This window comes from Coregonus lavaretus (genome assembly GCF_964263955.1).
Source record: "Coregonus lavaretus genome assembly, chromosome: 10".
In the NCBI taxonomy this organism is placed as follows: domain Eukaryota; kingdom Metazoa; phylum Chordata; class Actinopteri; order Salmoniformes; family Salmonidae; genus Coregonus; species Coregonus lavaretus.
This window is the reverse complement of record NC_139997.1, coordinates 5,896,061-5,919,225: the sequence shown is the minus strand read 5'-3', so window position 1 is coordinate 5,919,225 and position 23,165 is coordinate 5,896,061. Positions and strand designations below refer to the sequence as shown.

The 23,165-nt window shown below is 45.1% G+C and overlaps 1 protein-coding gene across 1 annotated transcript in view; it reads left to right on the top strand.

Annotated features, from left to right (window-relative positions):
- hcn1 (hyperpolarization activated cyclic nucleotide-gated potassium channel 1) overlaps window positions 1-23,165 on the top strand; it is a gene marked incomplete at both ends in the record, with an annotated part of 129,275 nt that overhangs the window by 66,900 nt on the left and 39,210 nt on the right. The window contains one exon of the mRNA XM_084169929.1: window positions 17,288-17,506. Coding sequence (XP_084026055.1) covers window positions 17,288-17,506 — 219 coding nt within the window. The remainder of the gene's footprint in view (window positions 1-17,287; window positions 17,507-23,165) is intronic.

Sequence of the window (23,165 nt, the reverse complement as noted above, 5' to 3'; positions counted from 1 at the left end):
AACCGTTCCAATTCAGTACACTGGAGGTGCATAATGTCAACACTTTTCAGCATCACAACTGTCAACCCCTCACTGTACAGTACTGTCAGGCAACAGGGAGACTTGCCTAAACCCAGTCTAATAAATCTGGCATGTTTCTTTTAGTCTGGAAAGATTTATCAAAATGATCTCATCCTCCCTCCTAGGTGTTTGTTGTATGGGGTTTCATATGAAATCTGACAAATAACCTCTTCTCCCATAGGAAATAAAGAAGGCGTTATTTGTCTAACTTTATTCGTTTAATTTTGCTTTTCAAATTAAAAACCAAACTTTCCTTTTAATACAATAGAAGCCATAGCTGCATCCAAATGCTTTTTAATCGTGATCCTTAAAGGAAAACTCCACTCAAAAACAACATTTGGCATCATATGTGGCCGGTGACAGTTTGCTTCTTGAAAATCCAATATCTTGAAAACTTCACTGCTGACATGCAAAACATGTTGGGACTGCATCAGTAGAGTAATGGAAAAAAATACAAAAATATCATTTTGAGTGGATGTTTCCTTTCATGATGAATCACTCTTTGGTGACTGGAATCAATCTCATCCACTCGTGTGTATTGTCATACACTTCTTTTCAAGTCTGCTGTTGAATAATCTACAATCGATAACGTCCTGCTCTGGGTATGCGCTGTACTTTCCCAGAGATCAATGCTGATGAAAACAAAGTCTCGATTAGGGCCCCCAAGTGGCGCAGCGGTCTAAGGCTCTGGATCTCAGTGCTAGAGGCATCACTACAGACCCTGGTTTGATTCCAGGCTGTATCACAATCCAGCCGTGATTGGGAGTCCCATAGGGCGGCGCACAATTGGCCCAGCGTCGTCCGGGTAGGCCGTCATTGTAAATAGGAATTTGTTCTTAATTGACTTGCCTAGTTAAATACATATATATATTTTTTTAAAGGCTAGTGTCGGTCCTGCCTAGGCTAGATACTGTGTGAACGTACTGCTAACAGAGGTACAGACAGATCCACAGTGAAAACCTCAGACTAGGTCTGACTTACCTGTTCCCAGTATGTTCAAATCCAAAGATTTGAATAATAATGCCTCACATTTTATTGTCTTTATTGTCAATGCCTGGCTGGCCCTACTCTGCCTGGCAGGCTGGCCCTACTCTGCCTGGCTGGCCCTACTCTGCCTGGCTGGCTGGCCCTACTCTGCCTGGCTGGCTGGCCCTACTCTGCCTGGCTGGCCCTACTCTGCCTGGCTGGCCCTACTCTGCCTGGCTGGCTGGCCCTACTCTGCCTGGCTGGCCCTACTCTGCCTGGCAGGCTGGCCCTACTCAGCCTGGCTGGCCCTACTCTGCCTGGCTGGCTGGCCCTACTCTTCCTGGCTGGATGGCCCTACTCTGCCTGGCTGGCTGGCCCTACTCTGCCTGGCTGGCCCTACTCTGCCTGCTGGCCCTACTCTGCCTGCGTTCTGCCTCACGACGCAATTCTGGGAGCACATTTTTGGCAGCCTTACAAAATGGTGCCCTGTACGAGGACAGTCCTTTGCGCTCGCTTGCACTGTTGTACTTAATGCTTACTCCAGTAATCAGACAACTTCCTCCTTTTCAGGAGTTCTGATGACCGAGAACAGACAGGTATAAATATAGCTATAGATGTAGCCGCTTACTCCAGTAGTCCGACTCAAACTTCCTCTTCTTCTCACAAGTCTGACAGAGGACTTCTAGAATAGTCTAGGTATAAATACTTCTTTCCATGCTGGCCCTGTCACAGTGACAGCCAGTGAAGTGTGATCACAGCATCATCAAGCACCCCCCAGCTCCTGTAGAAGGAATTATTTTAATCTCGGCAGATATGGATTGCGGTACAATTTTTTGGGGGGGTGTAGATCCTTTTCTTTCTTCCCTTCCTGACTGGATGAATGGTGCGCTGTGTTGTAGATACTGCTGGGTGAATGCCTGAATGGTGTGCTGTGTTGTAGATATTGCTGGTTGAATGCCTGAATGGGTTCAAATTACTATTGAAATCTTTCAAATTCTTTGAGCGTTTGCTCTAGCCTGCCTGGAGTGTCAGCTAGGTGGAGTTTTGTAGTTTTGGAACTCTTTTAATTGGTCCATTATGCCGGGCAAAGCTCAATCAAGCCCAAATAAACGATCTATGATTATTTCAAATAGTGTTTGAACCCAGGTCTGAGGTGCGGTATGCTGCTTGGTGGACGATGCGGTGTGTTGTAGATACTGCTGAGTGGTGGCGTACATGGTATAGGCTGATTATCTACATGACTAATGGGCTTTAGAGTAGCTTCTTGTGAAGCTGCATTTACCCAATCACTGGACAAGATAATGGAGCCGTCACCCGACTGCTGGCTGGAGCAGAGGGGGTAACATTCTGACATTAAAACACGTTGTCCAGAGATCCACAGACCCAAGACCAGAACCCAAGACCAGACCAGAATCTGTATGAGTATTATTGCTGACCTAGGATCCGTTTTGCCTGTTAGATCATAGTGAATAGGATTATACGGACAGTGGGGACCTGGGGCCGTATGTATCAAGGGCCTTAGAGTGAAGTGCTGATATAGGATACATTTTTGCCTTTTAGATCATAATGAATAACAGTACATGAACTGGGGGGGGGGGGTGGGGGGGGGGGGCTGATCCTTGATCAGCACTCCTACTATAAGACGCTTGTTGAATACAGGCCCTGACCACAGCTCCGAGTGTGACACCCAAGCCAGGGTACCAGCTGTTCAGTCTCAGAGTCCCCCTTCCACCCCCCGTCCCCCTTCCACCCCCCGTCCCCCTTCCACCCCCCGTCCCCCTTCCACCCCCCGTCCCCCTTCCACCCCCCGTCCCCTGGAGGAGGAGACCCATTAGTCAGGCATCCTTGATAGCGTTGATCAGTCTCCTGTCCTCCTCAAGTCACCACTCCTCTCATGCATTACAATTCATATATCTCTCTGTCCGTGTGAAATATGATTTTATTAATGTATTTCTCTTCAGTGGATCAAATTCAATATTTTCTGTAATGTGTAGAAACCTTGCGAATGGATGTAAGTTCCGGTGGTGTTGAATAGTCTAGTCCAGACGTCAGAGGATTGATGGAGGGAGTTGAAGGAGGGATGTGTGGGTGGAGGTGAGATGGAGGGAGGGAGGGAGCGAGTGAGGGAGAGAGGTGGGGAGGGAGGGAGGGAGGGAGCAGGCTCATTTGACTTTTTATAGCAGAGTGTACTGAGGATATGTTGGGAGGATTAATGCCTCCTGAGAAGGCTGGGTAATCCATGAATATCCCTCCCTCTCTCCATCCCTCCCTCCATCCTTCCATACATCCACTCAACTCAAACATACTGACTGGCCTCTCTCTCCCCTCTCTCTCCCCTCTCCCTCTATTCGTCCTTGGCGATCTCATCTGTAGTGCATCCATCTCCTCCGACTCCATCTCAAGTCACGTTCAACTGCCAAAGTTGAGTGTAAACATTAATCAAACAGAGTTCAGACTTAGTTCTGTTCTCACGTGTTTGTTCCTGACCACCAACTGTACCCCGACTATGCTTGCTTTTTCTGCCTGTGAAAATTTGGCTGCATTACCAAACAAATCCACGTCCTTTGCCAAAGCTTTGCAACATAACTTAATTTTTAAGTCGTTTTCTTCTCTGTGAATCGGCAGGTGTTTTGTTTACCCTATTTTAACCTTTCCAACACCTCTAAGGTAGTGAAAGGAACTATTATGTGAGGATTAACTATCCTGTTGTCAGAGAGACTTCATCCAAAATGACACCGTATTCATGATATAGTGCACTACATTTGACCAGGGACCTGATTAAAAGTAGTGCACAATTTAGGGAAAAGGGTTCCATTTAAGAGTCCTTCATTTGACAGAAAGCTATCAAAGAATTTATGCATCCATCTCATCTCATTAGACTAGAGCGTGGTCACATTTTGTTCTTAGTAATAATATAAAATGTAACCTAGCATTGGTAATTACGATGACATCTTTAGAGTACTTCCTACCCTCATAAGAATCATGTAAGCAGTGCAGTTGGATAAATACGGGACCTCAGAAGGTTGATGTTTAGGTGGATAAATAAGGGATCTCTGAGGTCTCTATCTGTGGTTGGTGCCGTGCTGTGCTGTTCAAAGCAGGTTGTGTATTTTGTTCGCTGCAGTAGCATTACTGTGGAACACAACAGATTGCAGAGAGAGAGAGAGAGAGAGAGAGAGAGAGAGAGAGAGAGAGAGAGAGAGAGAGAGAGAGAGAGAGAGAGAGAGAGAGAGAGAGAGAGAGAGAGAGAGAGAGAGAGAGAGAGAGAGAGAGAGAGAGACAGAGACAGAGACAGAGACAGAGACAGAGACAGAGACAGAGACAGAGACAGAGAGATCACCGTTTCAAAAGCTAGAATGCATATTTTAATGAATAATTTTGGATTTCTGGTAGGATCCTGTTTGATGTAATATGCCAAGAGTCAGACCTTATAGTAGGGTATGTGTTAGGATAAAAACAAATAGCATCAAGGTCCGTTAATTACATGTGATGCCGATATGCCAATGTGATATGATACATTATTATGTCACTACATTTTACTGCATGTGATAATTTAGTTGGTTTATTCATAACATAATATCAACTGGTTCAACTTGAAACAATTCTACGATAATACAGTGTTACATTCATTATTTTTTCGTAGCGCTGTTGCATTCATCTGCCCTAGCTCTTTTCTTGCTCCAAGGCCAAATTCATGGCAGACATATATATATATTTTTTACAGCCTAGTGGTCTAATGGCCTTTCCGTAGCATCAATCCCTCCGCTGCTATGTAGAGCCAGGCAGGGCAAGACAACATTATCTGGATGAATGGGCCTCTATTGGCACCCTATTCCCTGTAATGCATTACTTTTGACACCAAAGGCAGTGTTTCCCAACCCCGGTCCTCCAGTACCCCCAACAGTACGTATTTCTGTTGTGGCCCCAAGACAAGCACACCTGATTCTACTTGTCAACTAATCATCAAGCCCTTGACAAGTTGAATGAGGTGTTTTTGTCCGAGGCTACAACAAGAATGTGTACTGTTGGGGGTACTTGAGGACTGGAGTTGGGAATTGCTATCCTATTGGTCGAAGGTAGTGCATTTCAAAGGAAATAGGGTGTCATTTGCTAAAATCATTGTGATTGAGGAAGCATCTCTGAGAGGACCACTGATGAGAAAGCATCACATAGCATTTAGGTCTACTCCACCTTTGAATTACTGTACAGTCGTGGTCAAAAGTTTTGAGAATGACGCAAGTATTGGTCTTCACAAAGTTTGCCGCTTCAGTGTTTTTAGATGTTTTTGTCAGATCTTACTATGGTATACTGAAGTATAATTACAAGCATTCCATAAGTTGCAAAGGCTTTTATTGACAATTACATTAAGTTTATGCAAAGAGTCAATATTTGCAGTGTTGACCCTTCTTTTTCAAGACCTTTGCAATCCACCCTGACATGCTGTCAATTAACTTCTGGGCCACATCCTGACTGATGGCAGCCCATTCTTGCATAATCAATGCTTGGAGTCTGTCAGAATTTGTGGGGTTTTGTTTGTCCACCTGCCTCTTGAGGATTTACCACAAGTTCTCAATGGGATTAAGGTCTGACTTTACCCCAGTCCTCAGCAGTCCAATCCCTGTACCTTTTGCAGAATATCAGTCTGTCCCTGATGTTTTTCCTGGAGAGAAGTGGCTTCCTCGCTGCCCTTCTTGACACCAGGCCATCCTCCAAAAGTCTTCGCCTCACTGTGCATTCACACCTGCCTGCTGCCATTCCTGAGCAAGCTCTGCACTGGTGGTGCCCGATCCCACAGCTGAATCAACTTTAGGAGACGGTCCTGGCGCTTGCTGGATGCCCTGAAGCCTTCTTCACAACAATTGAACCTCTCTCCTTGAAGTTCTTGATGATCCGATAAATGGTTGATTTAGGTGCAATCTTACTAGCAGCAATATCCTTGCCTGTGAAGCCCTTTTTGTGCAAAGCAATGATGATGGCACGTGTTTCCTTGCAGGTAACCATGGTTAACAGAGGAAGAACAATGATTTTAAGCACCACCCTCCTTTTATAGCTTCCAGTCTGTTATTCTAACTCAATCAGCATGTCAGAGTGATCTCCAGCCTTGTCCTCGTCAACACTCTCACCTGTGTTAACGAGAGAATCACTGACATGATGTCAGCTGGTCCTTTTGTGCAGGGCTGAAATGCAGTGGAAATGTTTTTTTGAGATTAAGTTCATTTTCATGGCAAAGAGGGACTTTGCAATTAATTGCAATTCATCTGATCACTCTTCATAACATTCTGGAGTATATGCAAATTGCCATCATAAAAACTGAGGCAGCAGACTTTGTGAAAATTAATATTTGTGTCATTCTCAAAACTTTTGACCACGACTGTACATAAAGCCCTGCAGGGACACATTAGTCTGTATCATCGGATGTCTCTGATGTCTGCTGGTCGGCATTCCCCTGGCTTTAGTGTCTGATGTGTTCCGGTCTGCATTCCCCTGGCTTTAGTGTCTGATGTGTTCCGGTCTGCATTCCCCTGGCTTTAGTGTCTGATGTGTTCCGGTCTGCATTCCCCTGGCTTTAGTGTCTGATGGTCGGCATTCCCCTGGCTTTAGTGTCTGATGTGTTCCGGTCTGCATTCCCCTGGCTTTAGTGTCTGCTGGTCGGCATTCCCCTGGCTTTAGTGTCTGATGTGTTCCGGTCTGCATTCCCCTGGCTTTAGTGTCTGATGTCTGCTGGTCGGCATTCCCCTGGCTTTAGTGTCTGATGTGTTCCGGTCGGCATTCCCCTGGCTTTAGTGTCTGATGTGTTCCGGTCGGCATTCCCCTGGCTTTAGTCTCTGATGTCTGCTGGTCGGCATTCCCCTGGCTTTAGTCTCTGATGTCTGCTGGTCGGCATTCCCCTGGCTTTAGTCTCTGATGTCTGCTGGTCGGCATTCCCCTGGCTTTAGTCTCTGATGTCTGCTGGTCGGCATTCCCCTGGCTTTAGTGTCTGATGTCTGCTGGTCGGCATTCCCCTGGCTTTAGTCTCTGATGTCTGCTGGTCGGCATTCCCCTGGCTTTAGTGTCTGATGTCTGCTGGTCGGCATTCCCCTGGCTTTAGTGTCTGATGTCTGCTGGTCGGCATTCCCCTGGCTTTAGTGTCTGATGTCTGCTGGTCTGCATTCCCCTGGCTTTAGTGTCTGATGTGTTCCGGTCTGCATTCCCCTGGCTTTAGTGTCTGATGTGTTCCGGTCTGCATTCCCCTGGCTTTAGTGTCTGATGTGTTCCGGTCTGCATTCCCCTGGCTTTAGTGTCTGATGTGTTCCGGTCTGCATTCCCCTGGCTTTAGTGTCTGATGTGTTCCGGTCTGCATTCCCCTGGCTTTAGTGTCTGATGTGTTCCGGTCTGCATTCCCCTGGCTTTAGTGTCTGATGTGTTCCGGTCTGCATTCCCCTGGCTTTAGTGTCTGATGTGTTCCGGTCTGCATTCCCCTGGCTTTAGTGTCTGATGTGTTCCGGTCTGCATTCCCCTGGCTTTAGTGTCTGATGTGTTCCGGTCTGCATTCCCCTGGCTTTAGTGTCTGATGTGTTCCGGTCTGCATTCCCCTGGCTTTAGTGTCTGATGTGTTCCGGTCTGCATTCCCCTGGCTTTAGTGTCTGATGTGTTCCGGTCTGCATTCCCCTGGCTTTAGTGTCTGATGTGTTCCGGTCTGCATTCCCCTGGCTTTAGTGTCTGATGTGTTCCGGTCTGCATTCCCCTGGCTTTAGTGTCTGATGTGTTCCGGTCGGCATTCCCCTGGCTTTAGTATCTGATGTGTTCCGGTCGGCATTCCCCTGGCTTTAGTATCTAATGTGTTCCGGTCGGCATTCCCCTGGCTTTAGTATCTGATGTGTTCCGGTCGGCATTCCCCTGGCTTTAAGATCTGATGTCTGCTGGTCGGCATTCCCCTGGCTTTAAGATCTGTTGTCTGCTGGTCGGCATTCCCCTGGCTTTAGTATCTTATGTCTGCTGGTCGGCATTCCCCTGGCTTTAGTATCTTATGTCTGCTAGTCGCCATTCCCCTGGCTTTAAGATCTGATGTGTTCCGGTCGGCATTCCCCTCGTTTTAGGATCTGATGTCTTCTGGTCGGCATTCCCCTAGCTTTAGGATCTGATGTCTGCTGGTCGGCATTCCCCTCGTTTTAGGATCTGATGTCTTCTGGTCGTCATTCCCCTAGCTTTAGGATCTGATGTCTGCTGGTCGGCATTCACCTGGCTTTAGGATCTGATGTCTGCTGGTCGGCATTCCCCTGGCTTTAAGATCTGATGTCTGCTGGTCGGCATTCCCCTGGCTTTAAGATCTGATGTCTGCTGGTCGGCATTCCCCTGGCTTTTGACATCAGATACTAAAGCCAGGGGAATGCCGACCAGCAGACATCAGATCACTCGCACATGAACACACATTCCCCTGGCTTTAGGATTTGAGTATAGCTAAATGGAGCTGAGGGAAAATAAAGGCCCTGTACTTTATGTCTCAATTAAAGTGATGATGTTCACTTTAGGACTAAAACTACCCAACCAGTAGATTACAGTCTAGTTCATTTACTACACGTCCATGACTAAGTGTTTTTGTTTTGTTTTCCCTCGCACATGAATACATATGAATACATATGAATACATATGAATACACATGAACACACACGAACACACATGAACACACATGAATACACATCAACATGTGAACACACGTGAATACACATGAACACATATGAATACACATGAACACACGTGAATACACATGAACACACATGAATACACATGAATACACGTGAACATACCTGAATACACCTGAATACACGTGAATACACGTGAACACACGTGAACACACGTGAACACACGTGTAGGCATACACAGGAATATACAGTAATTATCAGCACCCCATTGCCCACGAGCACAATCACATGTACACACGTGAAGGAGCTGCTTGGCTTGGTTCTCATTTACCAGTTGCGTCTCCGTACAGTACAGTTCAGTATGCATGCTGTGCTCCTTATTAACCCCCAGCGGAAGATGATGGCTACTCTTCTCCGTGGTGGCGTTGACTTGTTCCCGATGCAGTTGAGTGCATATACGTACGTATGCATATACATCCTGGTTGGCTGCCATAACTGTCAAAACGACAACATTTAAACCCACGGGTCTCTCTTGCAAAATACATTTTATTTCAATGAGACTAACCTATATAAATAAAGGTTAAATTCATATATTATTACATAAAGTATTTGATCCCCTGCTGATTTTGTACGTTTGCCCACTGACAAAGACATGATCAGTCTATAATTTTAACAGTAGGTTTATTTGAACAGTGAGAGACAGAATAACAACAAAAAAATCCAGAAAAATGCATGTCAAAAATGTTATAAATTGATTTGCATTTTAATGAGGGAAATAAGTATTTGACCCCCTCTCAATCAGAAAGATTTCTGGCTCCCAGGTGTCTTTTATACAGGTAACGAGCTGAGATTAGGAACACACTCTTAAAGGGAGTCCTCCTAATCTCAGTTTGTTACCAGTATAAAAGACACCTGTCCACAGAAGCAATCAATCAATCAGATTCCAAACTCTCCACCATGGCCAAGACCAAAGAGCTCTCCAAGGATGTCAGGGACAAGATTGTAGACCTACACAAGGCTGGAATGGGCTACAAGACCATCGCCAAGCAGCTTGGTGAGAAGGTGACAACAGTTGGTGCGATTATTCGCAAATGGAAGAAACACAAAATAACTGTCAATCTCCCTCGGCCTGGGGCTCCATGCAAGATCTCACCTCGTGGAGTTGCAATGATCATGAGAACGGTGAGGAATCAGCCCAGAACTACACGGGAGGATCTTGTCAATGATCTCAAGGCAGCTGGGACCATAGTCACCAAGAAAACAATTGGTAACACACTACGCCGTGAAGGAGGGGCGGCAGGTAGCTTAGTGGGTAAGAGCGTTGTGCCAGTAACCGAAAGGTCGCTGGTTCTAATCCCCGAGCCGACTAGGTGAAAAAATCTGTCGATGTGCCCTTAAGCAAGGCACTTAACCCTAATTGCTCCTGTAAGTCGCTCTGGATAAGAGCGTCTGCTAAATGACGTAAATGTAAAATGTAAATGTAAGGACTGAAATCCGAAATCCTGCAGCGCCCGCAAGGTCCCCCTGCTCAAGAAAGCACATATACATGGCCATCTGAAGTTTGCTAATGAACATCTGAATGATTCAGAGGAGAACTGGGTGAAAGTGTTGAGGTCAGATGAAACCAAAATCGAGCTCTTTGGCATCAACTCAACTCGCCGTGTTTGGAGGAGGAGGAATGCTGCCTATGACCCCAAGGACACCATCCCCACCGTCAAACATGGAGGTGGAAACATTATGCTCTGGGGGTGTTTTTCTGCTAAGGGGACAGGACAACTTCACCGCATCAAAGGGACGATGGACGGGGCCATGTACCGTCAAATCTTGGGTGAGAACCTCCTTCCCTCAGCCAGGGCATTGAAAAAGGGTCATGGATGGGAATTCCAGCATGACAATGACCCAAAACACATGGCCAAGGCAACAAAGGAGTGGCTCAAGAAGAAGCACATTAAGGTCCTGGAGTGGCCTAGCCAGTCTCCAGACCTTAATCCCATAGAAAATCTGTGGAGGGAGCTGAAGGTTCGAGTTGCCAAACGTCAGCCTAGAAACCTTAATGACTTGGAGAAGATCTGCAAAGAGGAGTGGAACAAAATCCTTCCTGAGATGTGTGCAAACCTGGTGGCCAACTACAAGAAACGTCTGACGTCTGTGATTGCCAACAAGGGTTTTGCCACCAAGTGCTAAGTCATGTTTTGCAGAGGGGTCAAATACTTATTTCCCTCATTAAAATGCAAATTCAATTTATAACATTTTTAACATGCATTTTTCTGGATTTTTTTGTTGTTATTCTGTCTCTCACTGTTCAAATAAACCTACCATTAAAATGATAGACATATCATGTCTTTGTCAGTGGGAAAACGTACAAAATCAGCAGGGGATCAAATACTTTTTTCCCACACTGTATATATACAATACCCGTCAAAAGTCTGGACACACCTACTCATTCAAGGGTTTTTCTTTATTTTTTACTATTTTCTACATTGTTCAATATAAGTGAAGACATCAAACTATGAAATAAAACATATGGAATCATGTAGTAACCAAAAAAGTGTTAAACAAATCAAAATATATTTTATATTTGAGATTCTTCAAATAGCCACCCCTTTTCCTTGATGACAGCTTTGCACACTCTTAGCATTCTCTCAACCAGCTTCACCTGGAATGCTTTTCCATCAGTCTTGAAGGAGTTCCCACATATGCTGAGCACTTGTTGACTGCTTTTCCTTCACTCTGCCGTCCGACTCATCCCAAACCATCTCAATTGGGTTGAGGTCGGGGGATTGTGGAGGCCAGGTCATCTGATGCAGCGCTCCATCACTCTCCTTCTTGGAAAAATAGCCCTTACACAGCCTGGAGGTGTGTTGGGTCATTGTCCTGTTGAAAAATTAATGATAGTCCCACTAAGCCCAAACCAGATGGGATGGCGTATCGCTGCAGAGTGCTGTGGTAGCTAAATAAATCACGTGTCACCAGCAAAGCACCAACACACCATAACATCTCCTCCTCCAAGCTTTACGGTGGGAACTACACATGCGGAGATCATCCGTTCACCCAACCGCATCTCACAAAGACACAGAAAATCTCCAATTTGGACTCCAGACCAAAGGACAAATTTCCACCGGTCTAATGTCCATTGCTCGTGTTTCTTGGCCCAAGCAGGTCTCTTCTTATTATTGGTGTCCTTTAGTAGTGGTTTCTTTGCAGCAATTCGACCATGAAGGCCTGATTCACACAGTCCCCTCTGAACAGTTGATGTTGAGATGTGTCTGTGACTTGAATTCTGTTAAGCATTTATTTGGGCTGCAATTTCTGAGGCTGGTAACTCCAGTTAACTTATTCTCTGCAGCAGAGGTAACTCTGGTTCTTCCATTCCTGTGGCGGTCCTCATGAGAGCCAGTTTCATCATAGAACTTGATGTTTTTTGCGGCTGCACTTGAAGAAACTTTCAAAGTTCTTGACTTTTTCCGTATTGACTGACCTTCATGTCTTAAAGTAATGATGGACTGTCGTTTCTCTTTGCTTATTTGAGCTGTTCTTGCCATAATATGGACTTGGTCTTTTACCAAATAGGGATATCTTCTGTATACCACCCCTACCTTGTCACAACACAACTGATGGGCTCAAATGCATTAAGAAGGAAATAAATTCCACAAATTAACTTTTAACAAGGCACACCTGTTAATTGAAATGCATTCCAGGTGACTACCTCATGAATCTGGTTGAGAGAATGCCGAGAGTGTGCAAAGCTGTCATCAAGGCAAAGGGTGGCTATTTGAAGAATCTCAAATATAAAATATATTTTGATTTGTTTAACACTTTTCTGGTTACTACATGATTCCATATGTGTTATTTCATAGTTTTGATGTCTTCACTATTATTATACAATGTAAATAATAGTAAAAATAAAGAAAACCCCTTGAATGAGTAGGTGTGTCAAAACTTTTGACTGGTAGTGTATATATATATATATATATATATATATATATATATATATATTTATTAACGTGATGGGATGTATAGACGTTATGGACAGTATGTGGATAGAATATACAGTGCCTTCGGAAAGTATTCAGACCCTTTGACTTTTTCCACATTTTGTTACGTTACAGCCTTATTCTAAGTTAATTAAGTAGTTTTCTCCCCTCATCAATCTACACACAATACCCCATACTGACAAAGCAGAAACTGTTTTTTAGAAATGTTTGCTAATAAAAAATAAAATAAAAAACTGAAATATCACATTTACATAAGTATTCAGACCCTTTACTCAGTACTTTGTTGAAGCACCTTTGGCAGCGATTACAGCCTTGAGTCTTCTTGGTTATGAAGCTACAAGCTTGGCACACCTGTGTTTGGGGAGTTTCTCCCATTCTTCACTGCAGATCCTCTCAAGCTCTGTCAGGTTGGATGGGGAGCATTGCTGCACAGCTATTTTCAGGTCTCTGCAGAGATGTTTGATCAGGTTTAAGTCCGGGCTCTGGCTTGGCCACTTAAGGACATTCAGAGACTTGTCCCGAAGCCACTCCTGCGTTGTCTTGGCTGTGTGCTTAGGGTCGTTGTCCTGTTGGAAGGTGAACCTTCGCCCCAATCTGAGGTCCTGAGAGATCTGGAGCAGGTTTTCGTCAAGGATCTCTCTGTACTTTGCTCCGTTCATCTTTCCCTCGATTCTGACTAGTCTCCCAGTCCCTGCCGCTGAAAAACATCCCCACCATGTTTCACCATAGGGATGGTGCCAGGTTTCCTCCAGACGTGACGCTTGGCATTCAGGCCAAAGAATTCAATCTTGGATTCATCAGACCAAATAATCTTGTTTGTCATGCTCTGAGAGTCTTTAGGTGCCTTTTGGCAAACTGCAAGCGGGCTGTCATGTACCTTTTACTGAGGAGTGGCTTCTGTCTGGCCACTCTACCATAAAGGCCTGATTGGTGGAGTGCTGCAGAGATGGTTGTCCTTATGGAAGGTTCTCCCATCTCCACAGAGGAACTCTAGAGCTCTGTCAGAGTGACCATCGGGTTCTTGGTCACCTCCCTTACAAAGGCCCTTCTCCCCGATTGCTCAGTTTGACCAGGCGGCCAGCTCTAGGAAGAGTCTTGGTGGTTCCAAACTTCTTCCATTTAAGATGGAGGCCACTGTGTTCTTGGGGACCTTCAATGCTGCAGAAATGTTTGGGTACCCTTCCCCAGGTCTGTGCCTCGACACAATCCTGTCTTGGAGCTCTACAGACAATTCCTTCGACCTCATGGCTTGGTTTGTGCTCTGACATGCACTGTCAACTGTTGGACCTTATATAGACAGGTGTGTGCCTTTCCAAATCATGTCCAATCAATTGAATTTACCACAGGTGGACTCCAGTCAAGTTGTAGAAACATCTCAAGGATGAACAATGGAAACAGGATGCACCTGAGCTCAATTTCGAGTCTTATAGCAAAGGGTCTGAATACTTATGTAAATAAGGTATTTAGGTTTTTTATTTTTAATAACTTTGCAAAAAGTTCTAAAAACCTGTTTTTGCTTTGTCATTATGGGCTATTGTGTGTAGATTGCTGTAACGTAACAAAATGTGGAAGTGGTCTGAATACTTTCCGAAGGCGCTGGATAGTACAGTATATCTGAAGAGTGCTTAAGATAGAATAGTATATGTACAGCAATAGTTAAATAGGATGGACTTGACTAGAATACAGTATTTACATATGAAATGAGTAAAACAGTATGTAAACATTACTAAAGTGACCAGTGTTCCATTATTAAAGTGACCAGTGATTCCATGTTTATGTATATAGGGCAGCAGAAGGAATGGGACTGTAGGAATGGGACAGTAGGGATGGGACAGTAGGGATGGGACAGTAGGAATGGGACAGTAGGGATGGGACAGTAGGGATGGGACAGTAGAAATGGGACAGTAGGGATGGGACAGTAGGGATGGGACAGTAGGGATGGGACAGTAGGGATGGGACAGCAGGGATGGGACAGTAGGGATGGGACAGTAGGGATGGGACAGTAGGGATGGGACAGCAGGGATGGGACAGTAGGGATGGGACAGTAGGGATGGGACAGCAGGGATGGGACAGCAGGGATGGGACAGTAGGGATGGGACAGTAGGGATGGGACAGTAGGGATGGGACAGCAGGGATGGGACAGCATGGGTGTTATAACTAGTAGAGAACATTGAGATCTATCACCATCAGGCAGCAGGAGTCTATGACACAGAGGGGGTGGACTTATGATTAATAGCAATGTTCTAGAGATGTATGAGTAGTTCTTTTTATGAAGAGTTCTGTTGGAATGCTTGCTCAGCAGTTTTAGTTTACAGAGAGAGAGAGGAGAGAGGAGAGAGAATTGGAGGAGTCAGCAAGTCAGGAGGACAACTACAAGGGACTGTACCAGGGAGCTGTCACATTCGTCTCCCAAATGGAGCTTACCAGGAGACACAATGTGCATCCCAAATGGCACCCTATTTCCTTTGGAGTGCACTACTTTTGGCCAGGGACCATAGGGCTCTGATCAAAAGTAGTGTGCTACAAAGAATAGGGTGTCATTTGGGACGCAGTAATAGATAGGAGCCCGTGTGGTGGCTTGCTAGGCTAGCCTTTTCATATGACTCTACTTCTTATTTTTATGTTTTATTTATTCTATCAAATGGACATTGAAGCCTTCAAGGCTAGTGGCTTGCAAGAGGGTGGGATTTATGCTCTGAGAAAGTAGTGCAGGGAAGCTAAGACTGGGTTCAGTGTTTCGTGTTTCAGTTTGTGGTTGCTGCCAAAATGGCAAAGGGGTCCAAAAGGTAAGCCATGGTTAGAATGAGATGGATTTCTCATACAAGAAAATACTCAGAAGGCTATATATAAATCCTTAGACTAGTATTACATATGGACTTCTCAAAAGGAAATTATATTCCCTTCAGAATGATAGAAAATATATTATTAAAAAGATACTTAACAGATACAGTATAACCTTATCCTATATATCAGCTTATCCTATATATCAGCTTATCCTATATATCATCTTATCCTATCTATCAGCTTATCCTATATATCTGCTTATCCTATATATCAGCTTATCCTATATATCAGCTTATCCTATATATCATCTTATCCTATCTATCAGCTTATCCTATATATCAGCTTATCCTATCTATCAGCTTATCCTACATATCATCTTATCCTATCAAATCAAATCAAATTTAATTGGTCACATAAACATATTTAGCAGATGTTATTGCGGGTGTAGCAAAATCCTTTCTATCAGCTTATCCTATCTACACTCTTAGAGAAAAGGGTTCCAAAAGGGTTCTTGGGCCGTCCCCATAGGAGAACTGTAGCTCATCTGGTAGAGCTGTGGTCCTCTGTAGCTCATCTGGTAGAGCTGTGGTCCTCTGTAGCTCAGCTGGTAGAGCTGTGGTCCTCTGTAGCTCAGCTGGTAGAGCTGTGGTCCTCTGTAGCTCAGCTGGTAGAGCTGTGGTCCTCTGTAGCTCAGCTGGTATAGCTGTGGTCCTCTGTAGCTCAGCTGGTAGAGCTGTGGTCCTCTGTAGCTCAACTGGTAGAGCTGTGGTCCTCTGTAGCTCATCTGGTAGAGCTGTGGTCCTCTGTAGCTCAACTGGTAGAGCACGGCGCTTGTAACGCCAAGGTAGTGGGTTCGATCCCTGGGGCCACCCATACACAAAAATGTATGCACGCATGACTGTATGTCGCTTTGGATAAAAGCGTCTGCTAAAATGGCATATTATAACTATTTTTGGTTCCAAGTAGAACCCTTTTTGGTTCCATGTGAAATCCTCTCTGGAAAGGGTTCTACATGGAACCCAAAAGTGTTCTACCTGGAACCAAAAAGGGTTCTTCAAAGGGTTCTCCTATGGGGACAGCCCAATAACCTTTTTAGGTTCTAGATAGCGCCTTTTTTTTTCTATGAATGTATCAGCTGATCCTGTCTATTAGCTTCTCCTATCTATTCAGACCAATGTGCCAGATGTGTATGCTAGCCTGGGCCTTGCTCCAGCAGGGGATCATGTATCTGGGCTAGATCGTGGTGCCTTGGCCCTGACAGCACCTCTCTGCTCTGCACTCCCATTAAAGCGCTTGTAATAATCGGTTCATGAGAAGGGCTGCGTCCCAAAGGCACCCTATTCCTTATATGGGCCCTGGTCAAAAGTAGTGCACTATGTAGGGAATAGGGTGCCATTTGGGATACAGGGAGAGGAGGCAGGAAGCAGAATCCAGGTCAGTCATTTCCCCTCGACTCTCTGCTTCCATCATCCACGGGCCCATCCACCACTATGAAGTGAAGGATCCCTATTGGCCGAAGACAAACCATAAATCAACCCTTCCAAAGTAATAGATGTTGATCAGCACCACTTCCAGACATTGTTTTACAAGCCGTGGCCAATGAGGGGAGAGGAAGAGAGGGAGAATGGAAGGAGAGGGAGGGGGGGTGGTTTAGGTACTCTGTGAGTGTGACGTGCCCAGCATGTTGGCAGGATGTTCTCTGGAGGTTCAGTGATGCATCAAAAAAGAAAGATCCTCCTCTCTCTCTCTGCACTGGAAATCTTCCACAAGCCTGCGGTAACTCCCCCCGCCCACCTTCTGTCTCCCTCCCCCCCCCCCCTGTCTCCCCCCCGTCTCCCCCTTCCTCCCTTCTCTCCCCTGCAGAATGACTCGTGGGGTAAGCAGTACTCGTACGCTCTCTTCAAGGCTATGAGCCACATGCTGTGTATTGGGTATGGTGCCCGGGCGCCCGTCAGCATGTCCGACCTGTGGATCACCATGCTCAGCATGATCGTAGGCGCCACCTGCTACGCCATGTTCGTGGGTCACGCCACCGCTCTCATCCAATCACTGGACTCCTCCCGCAGGCAGTACCAAGAGAAGGTACGTAGCTCAGACCGTTATCTAATGTAATACAATTAATGTAATACAATTAATTAAAACAAAAGCATAATAAAAACCATGACATTATTTAATTGAATTAAATAATGTCATGGTTTTTATTATGCTTTTGTTTTAATTATCAGTCTACTAATATTTTGGTACACCTGTTTTGGTTGACCATATTGTGATATTCTCGTTTTCGTCATAAGGTAAGTGGTGTATTATTTTCAAAGTGTTTATATATTTTATTTAAACGGATTATGCTTATTTCTCCCAGGTAGATTAGGCCTCTGCTATCTAGGCCTGTGTTTTAGGGGTTGTGTAAAGCACTCACAGATTCACAGATTACAATATCCCCCCCAGCTCACTGGCTCTGAAAGAGGATTTTCTGAAAGCCGTCATGGATCCCAAACACCCTGGGGTGAAGAGGTTCCCAGACAGAACTACAGTAGCACTATGTCTGTGTCCCAAATGGTACCCTATTCCTCTGGTCAAAAGTAGTGCACTATGTTGGGAACAGGGTGCCATTTGGGACGCAGCCCATCTCTGTTTGGGTGCTTTTAGGGAACACATTGAGGGGAGGTTCTGTAATCTAGATCAGGGTTTCCCAAACTCGGTGCTGGGGCCCCCCCTTGGTGCACGTTTTGGTTTTTGCCCTAGCACTACACAGAGGATTCAAATAATAAAAGCTTGATGATGAGCTGGTTATTTGAATCAGCCGTGTAGTGCTAGGGCAAAAAAAAAAAAACTCAAAATGCAACATTTTCAAAATTTTTGCTGAGTTACAGTTCATATAAGGAAATCAGTCAATTGAAATAAATTAATTAGGCCCTATCTATGGATTTCACAACTGGGAATACAGATACGCATCTGTTGGTCACAGATACCTTAAAAAAAGGTAGGGCTGTGGATCAGAAAACCAGTCAGTATCTGGTTTGACTACCATTTGCTTCATGCAGCGCGACACATCTCCTTCGCATAGAGTTGATTAGGCTGTTGATTGTGGCCTGTGGAATGTTGTCCCACTCCTCTTCAATGGCTGTGTGAAGTTGGTGGATATTGTCGGGAACTGGAACACACTGTCGTACACGTCGATCCAGAGCATTCCAAACATGCTCAATGGGTGACATGTCTGGTGAATATGCAGGCCATGGAAAACTGGGACATTTTCAGCTTCCAGGAATTGTGTACAGATCCTTGCGACATAGGGCCGTGTATTATCATGCTGAAACATCAGGTGATGGCGGCGAATAAATGGCATGAATGGCATTCAAATTGCCATCAATAAAATGCAATTGTGCTCATTGTCCGTAGCTTATGCCTGCCCATACCTTAACCCCACCGCCACCATGCGCACTCTGTTCATAACGTTGACATCAGCAAACCGCTCGCCCACACACAACGCCATACACGTGGCCTGCAGTTGTGAGGCCGGTTGGACGTACTGCCAAATTCTGTAAAACAACGTTGGAGGCAGCTTATGGTAGAGACATTAAACATTCAATTATCTGGCAACAGCTCTGGTGGACATTCCTACAATCAGCATGCCAATTGCATCTGTGGCATTGTGTTGTGTGACAAAACTGCACATTTTAGAGTGGCCTTTTAGTGTCCCCAGCACAAGGTGCACTTGTGTAATGATCATGCTATTTAATCAGCTTCTTGATATGCCACACCTGTCAGGTGAATGGATTATCTTGGCAAAGGAGAAATGCTCACTAACAGGGATGTAAACAAATATGTGCACAACATTTGAGAGAAATAAGCTTTTTGTGCATATAGAACATTTCTGGGATCTATTATTTAAGCTCATGAAACATGGGACCAATACTTATATTTTTGTTCAGTATATAATCACTGTACCCATATTTATCTGTCCTGAATCTGACCCTTAGATAGATTAGTTGGCGATCTATGACTTTAGCCATAATAATCTGTGCCAGCTCTGACCCTTGGATAGGTTTGTTAGTAGGCTCACCTGTGAGTGACCTAGCAAACCATAATAATCTGTTCTAGCGCTAAACCTTGGGTAGATTGGTAATTGTAGCATCAGTAGATACAGTTGAAGTCGGAAGTTTACATACACTGAGGTTGGAGTCATTAAAACTTGTTTTTCAACCACTCCACAAATTTCTTGTAAACGAACTATATTTTTGGCAAGTCGGTTAGGACATCTACTTTGTGCATGACACAAGTAATTTTTCCAACAATTGTTTAAAGACAGATTATTTCACTTATAATGCACTGTATCACAATTCCAGTGGGTCAGAACTTTACATACACTAAATTCACTGTGCCTTTAAACAGCTTGGAAAATTCCATAAAATTATGTAATGGCTTTAGAAGCTTCTGATAGGCTAATTGACATCATTTGAGTCAATTGGAGGTGTACCTGTGGATGTATTTCAATTGGTTCATCCTTGGGAGCAATTTCCAAATGACTGAAGGTACCACGTTCATCTGTACAAACAATAGTACGCAAGTATAAACACCATGGGTCCACGCAGCCGTCATACCGCTCAGGAAGGAGACGCGTTCTGTCTCCTAGAGATGAACGTACTTTGGTGCGAAAAGTGCAAATCAATCCCAGAACAACAGCAAAGGACCTTGTGAAGATGCTGGAGGAAACAGGTAAAAAAGTATCTATATCCACAGTAAAACGAGTCCTATATCGACATAACACGAAAGGCCGCTCAGCAAGGAAGAAGCCACTGCTCCAAAACCGCCATAAAAAAGCCAGACTACGGTTTGCAACTGCACATGGGGACAAAGATCTTACTTTTTGGAGAAATATCCTCTGGTCTGATGAAACAAAAATAGAACTGTTTGGCCATAATGACCATCGTTATGTTTAGAGGAAAAAGGGGGTGCTTGCAAGCCGAAGAACACCATCCCAAGCGTGAAGCACGGGGGTGGCAGCATCATGCTGTGAGGGTGCTTTGCTGCAGGAGGGACTGGTGCACTTCACAAAATAGATGGCATCATGAGGAAGGAAAATTATGTGGATATATTGAAGCAACATCTCAAGACATCAGTCAGGAAGTTAAAGCTTGGTCACAAATGGGTCTTCCAAATGGACAATAACCCCAAGCACACTTCCAAAGTTGTGGCAAAATGGCTTAAGGACAACAAAGTCAAGGTATTGGAGTGGCCATCACAAAGCCCTGACCTCAATCCTATAGAACATCTGTGTGCAGAACTGAAAAAGCGTGTGCGAGCAAGGAAGCCTACAAACCTGACTCAGTTACACCAGCTCTGTCAGGGGGAATGGGCCAAAATTCACCCAACTTATTGTGGGAAGCTTGTGGAAGGCTAACCGAAACGTTTGACCCAAGTTAAACATTTTAAAGGCAATGCTACCAAATACTAATTGAGTGTATGTAAACTTATGACCCACTGGGAATGTGATGAAAGAAATAAAAGTTAAAATAAATAATTCTCTCTACTATTATTCTGACATTTCACATTCTTAAAATAAAGTGGTGATCCTAACTGACCTAAGACAGGGAATTTTTACTAGGATTAAATGTCAATAATCACTGATCTGCTTTCAAGTGTTTCTATGAACATGCCCTTCTTGTTACAAATGTAACCAGACCCACCATGCACATCCACTAATAATGGCCAACTTCCTGTAGCAGGCAGTATAGAAAATGAACACAGGTCTCATAAACATTGAGTGCTAGTGCTAGTGAGTAGCCAGTTAATCTGTATATTTCAAGTCTAGCCAACTTGGATCTATTTGCTTGCTAACGAGGTAGAACAGTTGAACTGTTATGAACACACCCTCATGTCCGTCTCCAACTGTTTGAACAACATAGGCTGTTCACTTTGTTTAGATGTTGAAATCAGGTGGCCTACCTGGATAAGAAGATGCTTATTTCTCAGAATGACAATGAGATGCCAATTCCTGATAGAAATGTGTCTTTTCATGCTCATTGTACATTTATAAAACACAGACTAGACAGCTAGCACATGACAATATGTGGATAAAATGCTGCTAGCCGCAATGCCTCGCACGACCGAAACGACATTTCCCACAATGATATTCATTGATTCTCCCGTTTTAGTAGGGTCTGCTCTGTTCTAAATGTTGGCAATTGAGATATAAAATTGGTATCGTTTGAAGGGGAATCAACCGATTCTGTTGGACCAAACCTCAAATGCAAAATAGCGAGTTGAAACTGCTTGTTGTCAGAGAGGAAGAAGTTATCTTTAGTCTTTGTTGTTGTGATTGACAGGGGGAGGGGCTTGGTGTCTGTGGAGTGGGAAGGTTCACACAACACAGAAGGAGGAGTGGCTTGGTGGCAGTGGGAGGAGCTTGGTGTCTGTGGAGTGGGAAAATGCAAAGTGCATACAGCTCAGAAGGAGGAGTGGCTTAGTGCCAGGGGAAGGGGCTTGGTGTCTGAGTGGGAATGTCCACAGTGCACACCGCACAGAAGGAGGAGTGGCTTAGTGGCAGGCGGAGGGGCTTGGTGTCTGAGTGGGAATGTCCACAGTGCACACCGCACAGAAGGAGGAGTGGCTTAGTGGCAGGCGGAGGGGCTTGGTGTCTGTGGGAAGGGGAACAGGGTACAGAAGGAGGAGTGGCTTAGTGGCAGGCGGAGGGGCTTGGTGTCTGAGTGGGAAGGGGAACAGGGTACAGAAGGAGGAGTGGCTTAGTGGCAGGCAGAGGGGCTTGGTGTCTGAGTGGGAAGGGGAACAGGGTACAGAAGGAGGAGTGGCTTAGTGGCAGGCAGAGGGGCTTGGTGTCTGAGTGGGAAGGGGAACAGGGTACAGAAGGAGGAGTGGCTTAGTGGCAGGCAGAGGGGCTTGGTGTCTGAGTGGGAAGGGGAACAGGGTACAGAAGGAGGAGTGGCTTGGTGGCAGGCGGAGGGGCTTGGTGTCTGAGTGGGAAGGGGAACAGGGTACAGAAGGAGGAGTGGCTTAGTGGCAGGCGGAGGGGCTTGGTGTCTGAGTGGGAAGGGGAACAGGGTACAGAAGGAGGAGTGGCTTAGTGGCAGGCGTAGGGGCTTGGTGTCTGAGTGGGAAGGGGAACAGGGTACAGAAGGAGTAAAGGAGACAAGACCCAAAATACATAAACGCTCATAAAAAAAGAATAAACAAAACTTGATTCTTGCGATACAGGCCTACCTTAGAGAATGTTCATATAGAACACAGAACTCATAGAATATATTTATCACTTCCATTGTACATAGAACACATCTAACCATGTGAAGATCACACAACGACGATCAGTAGCTAGCTGTATAAAATCAGTTGAATCAGCCGACCACACCGGTCGGTCTCATAGCCACAGCCCTGCTCAGATCAGAGATCACAGAGCCACTGTCTCAGGGGATTTTTCACACTACTGAGCCGAACTGAGCCCAGCCAAACCAAGCAGTTACGATCTCTCCTGATTACGCATCCACCATAGCTACTGTAACTGTGCTGGAAAGGACAATGTGAAATAATCTATCAGAGCAGCACAGTTTGGTCTGGGTCTGGGCGATGGGGTCAACAGGGTACCAGTGTAGGAGGGCACAGAGATTCATGGGCCATCTGATCAAATAGAATAGCCCTGCCCAGGACATGAACCAGACACCTTCTGGGCCGGCTCCGCCTCTCTAACCTCCGGGCTTCCTGCCGCCTTACACGCACCAAACAGCATGATATT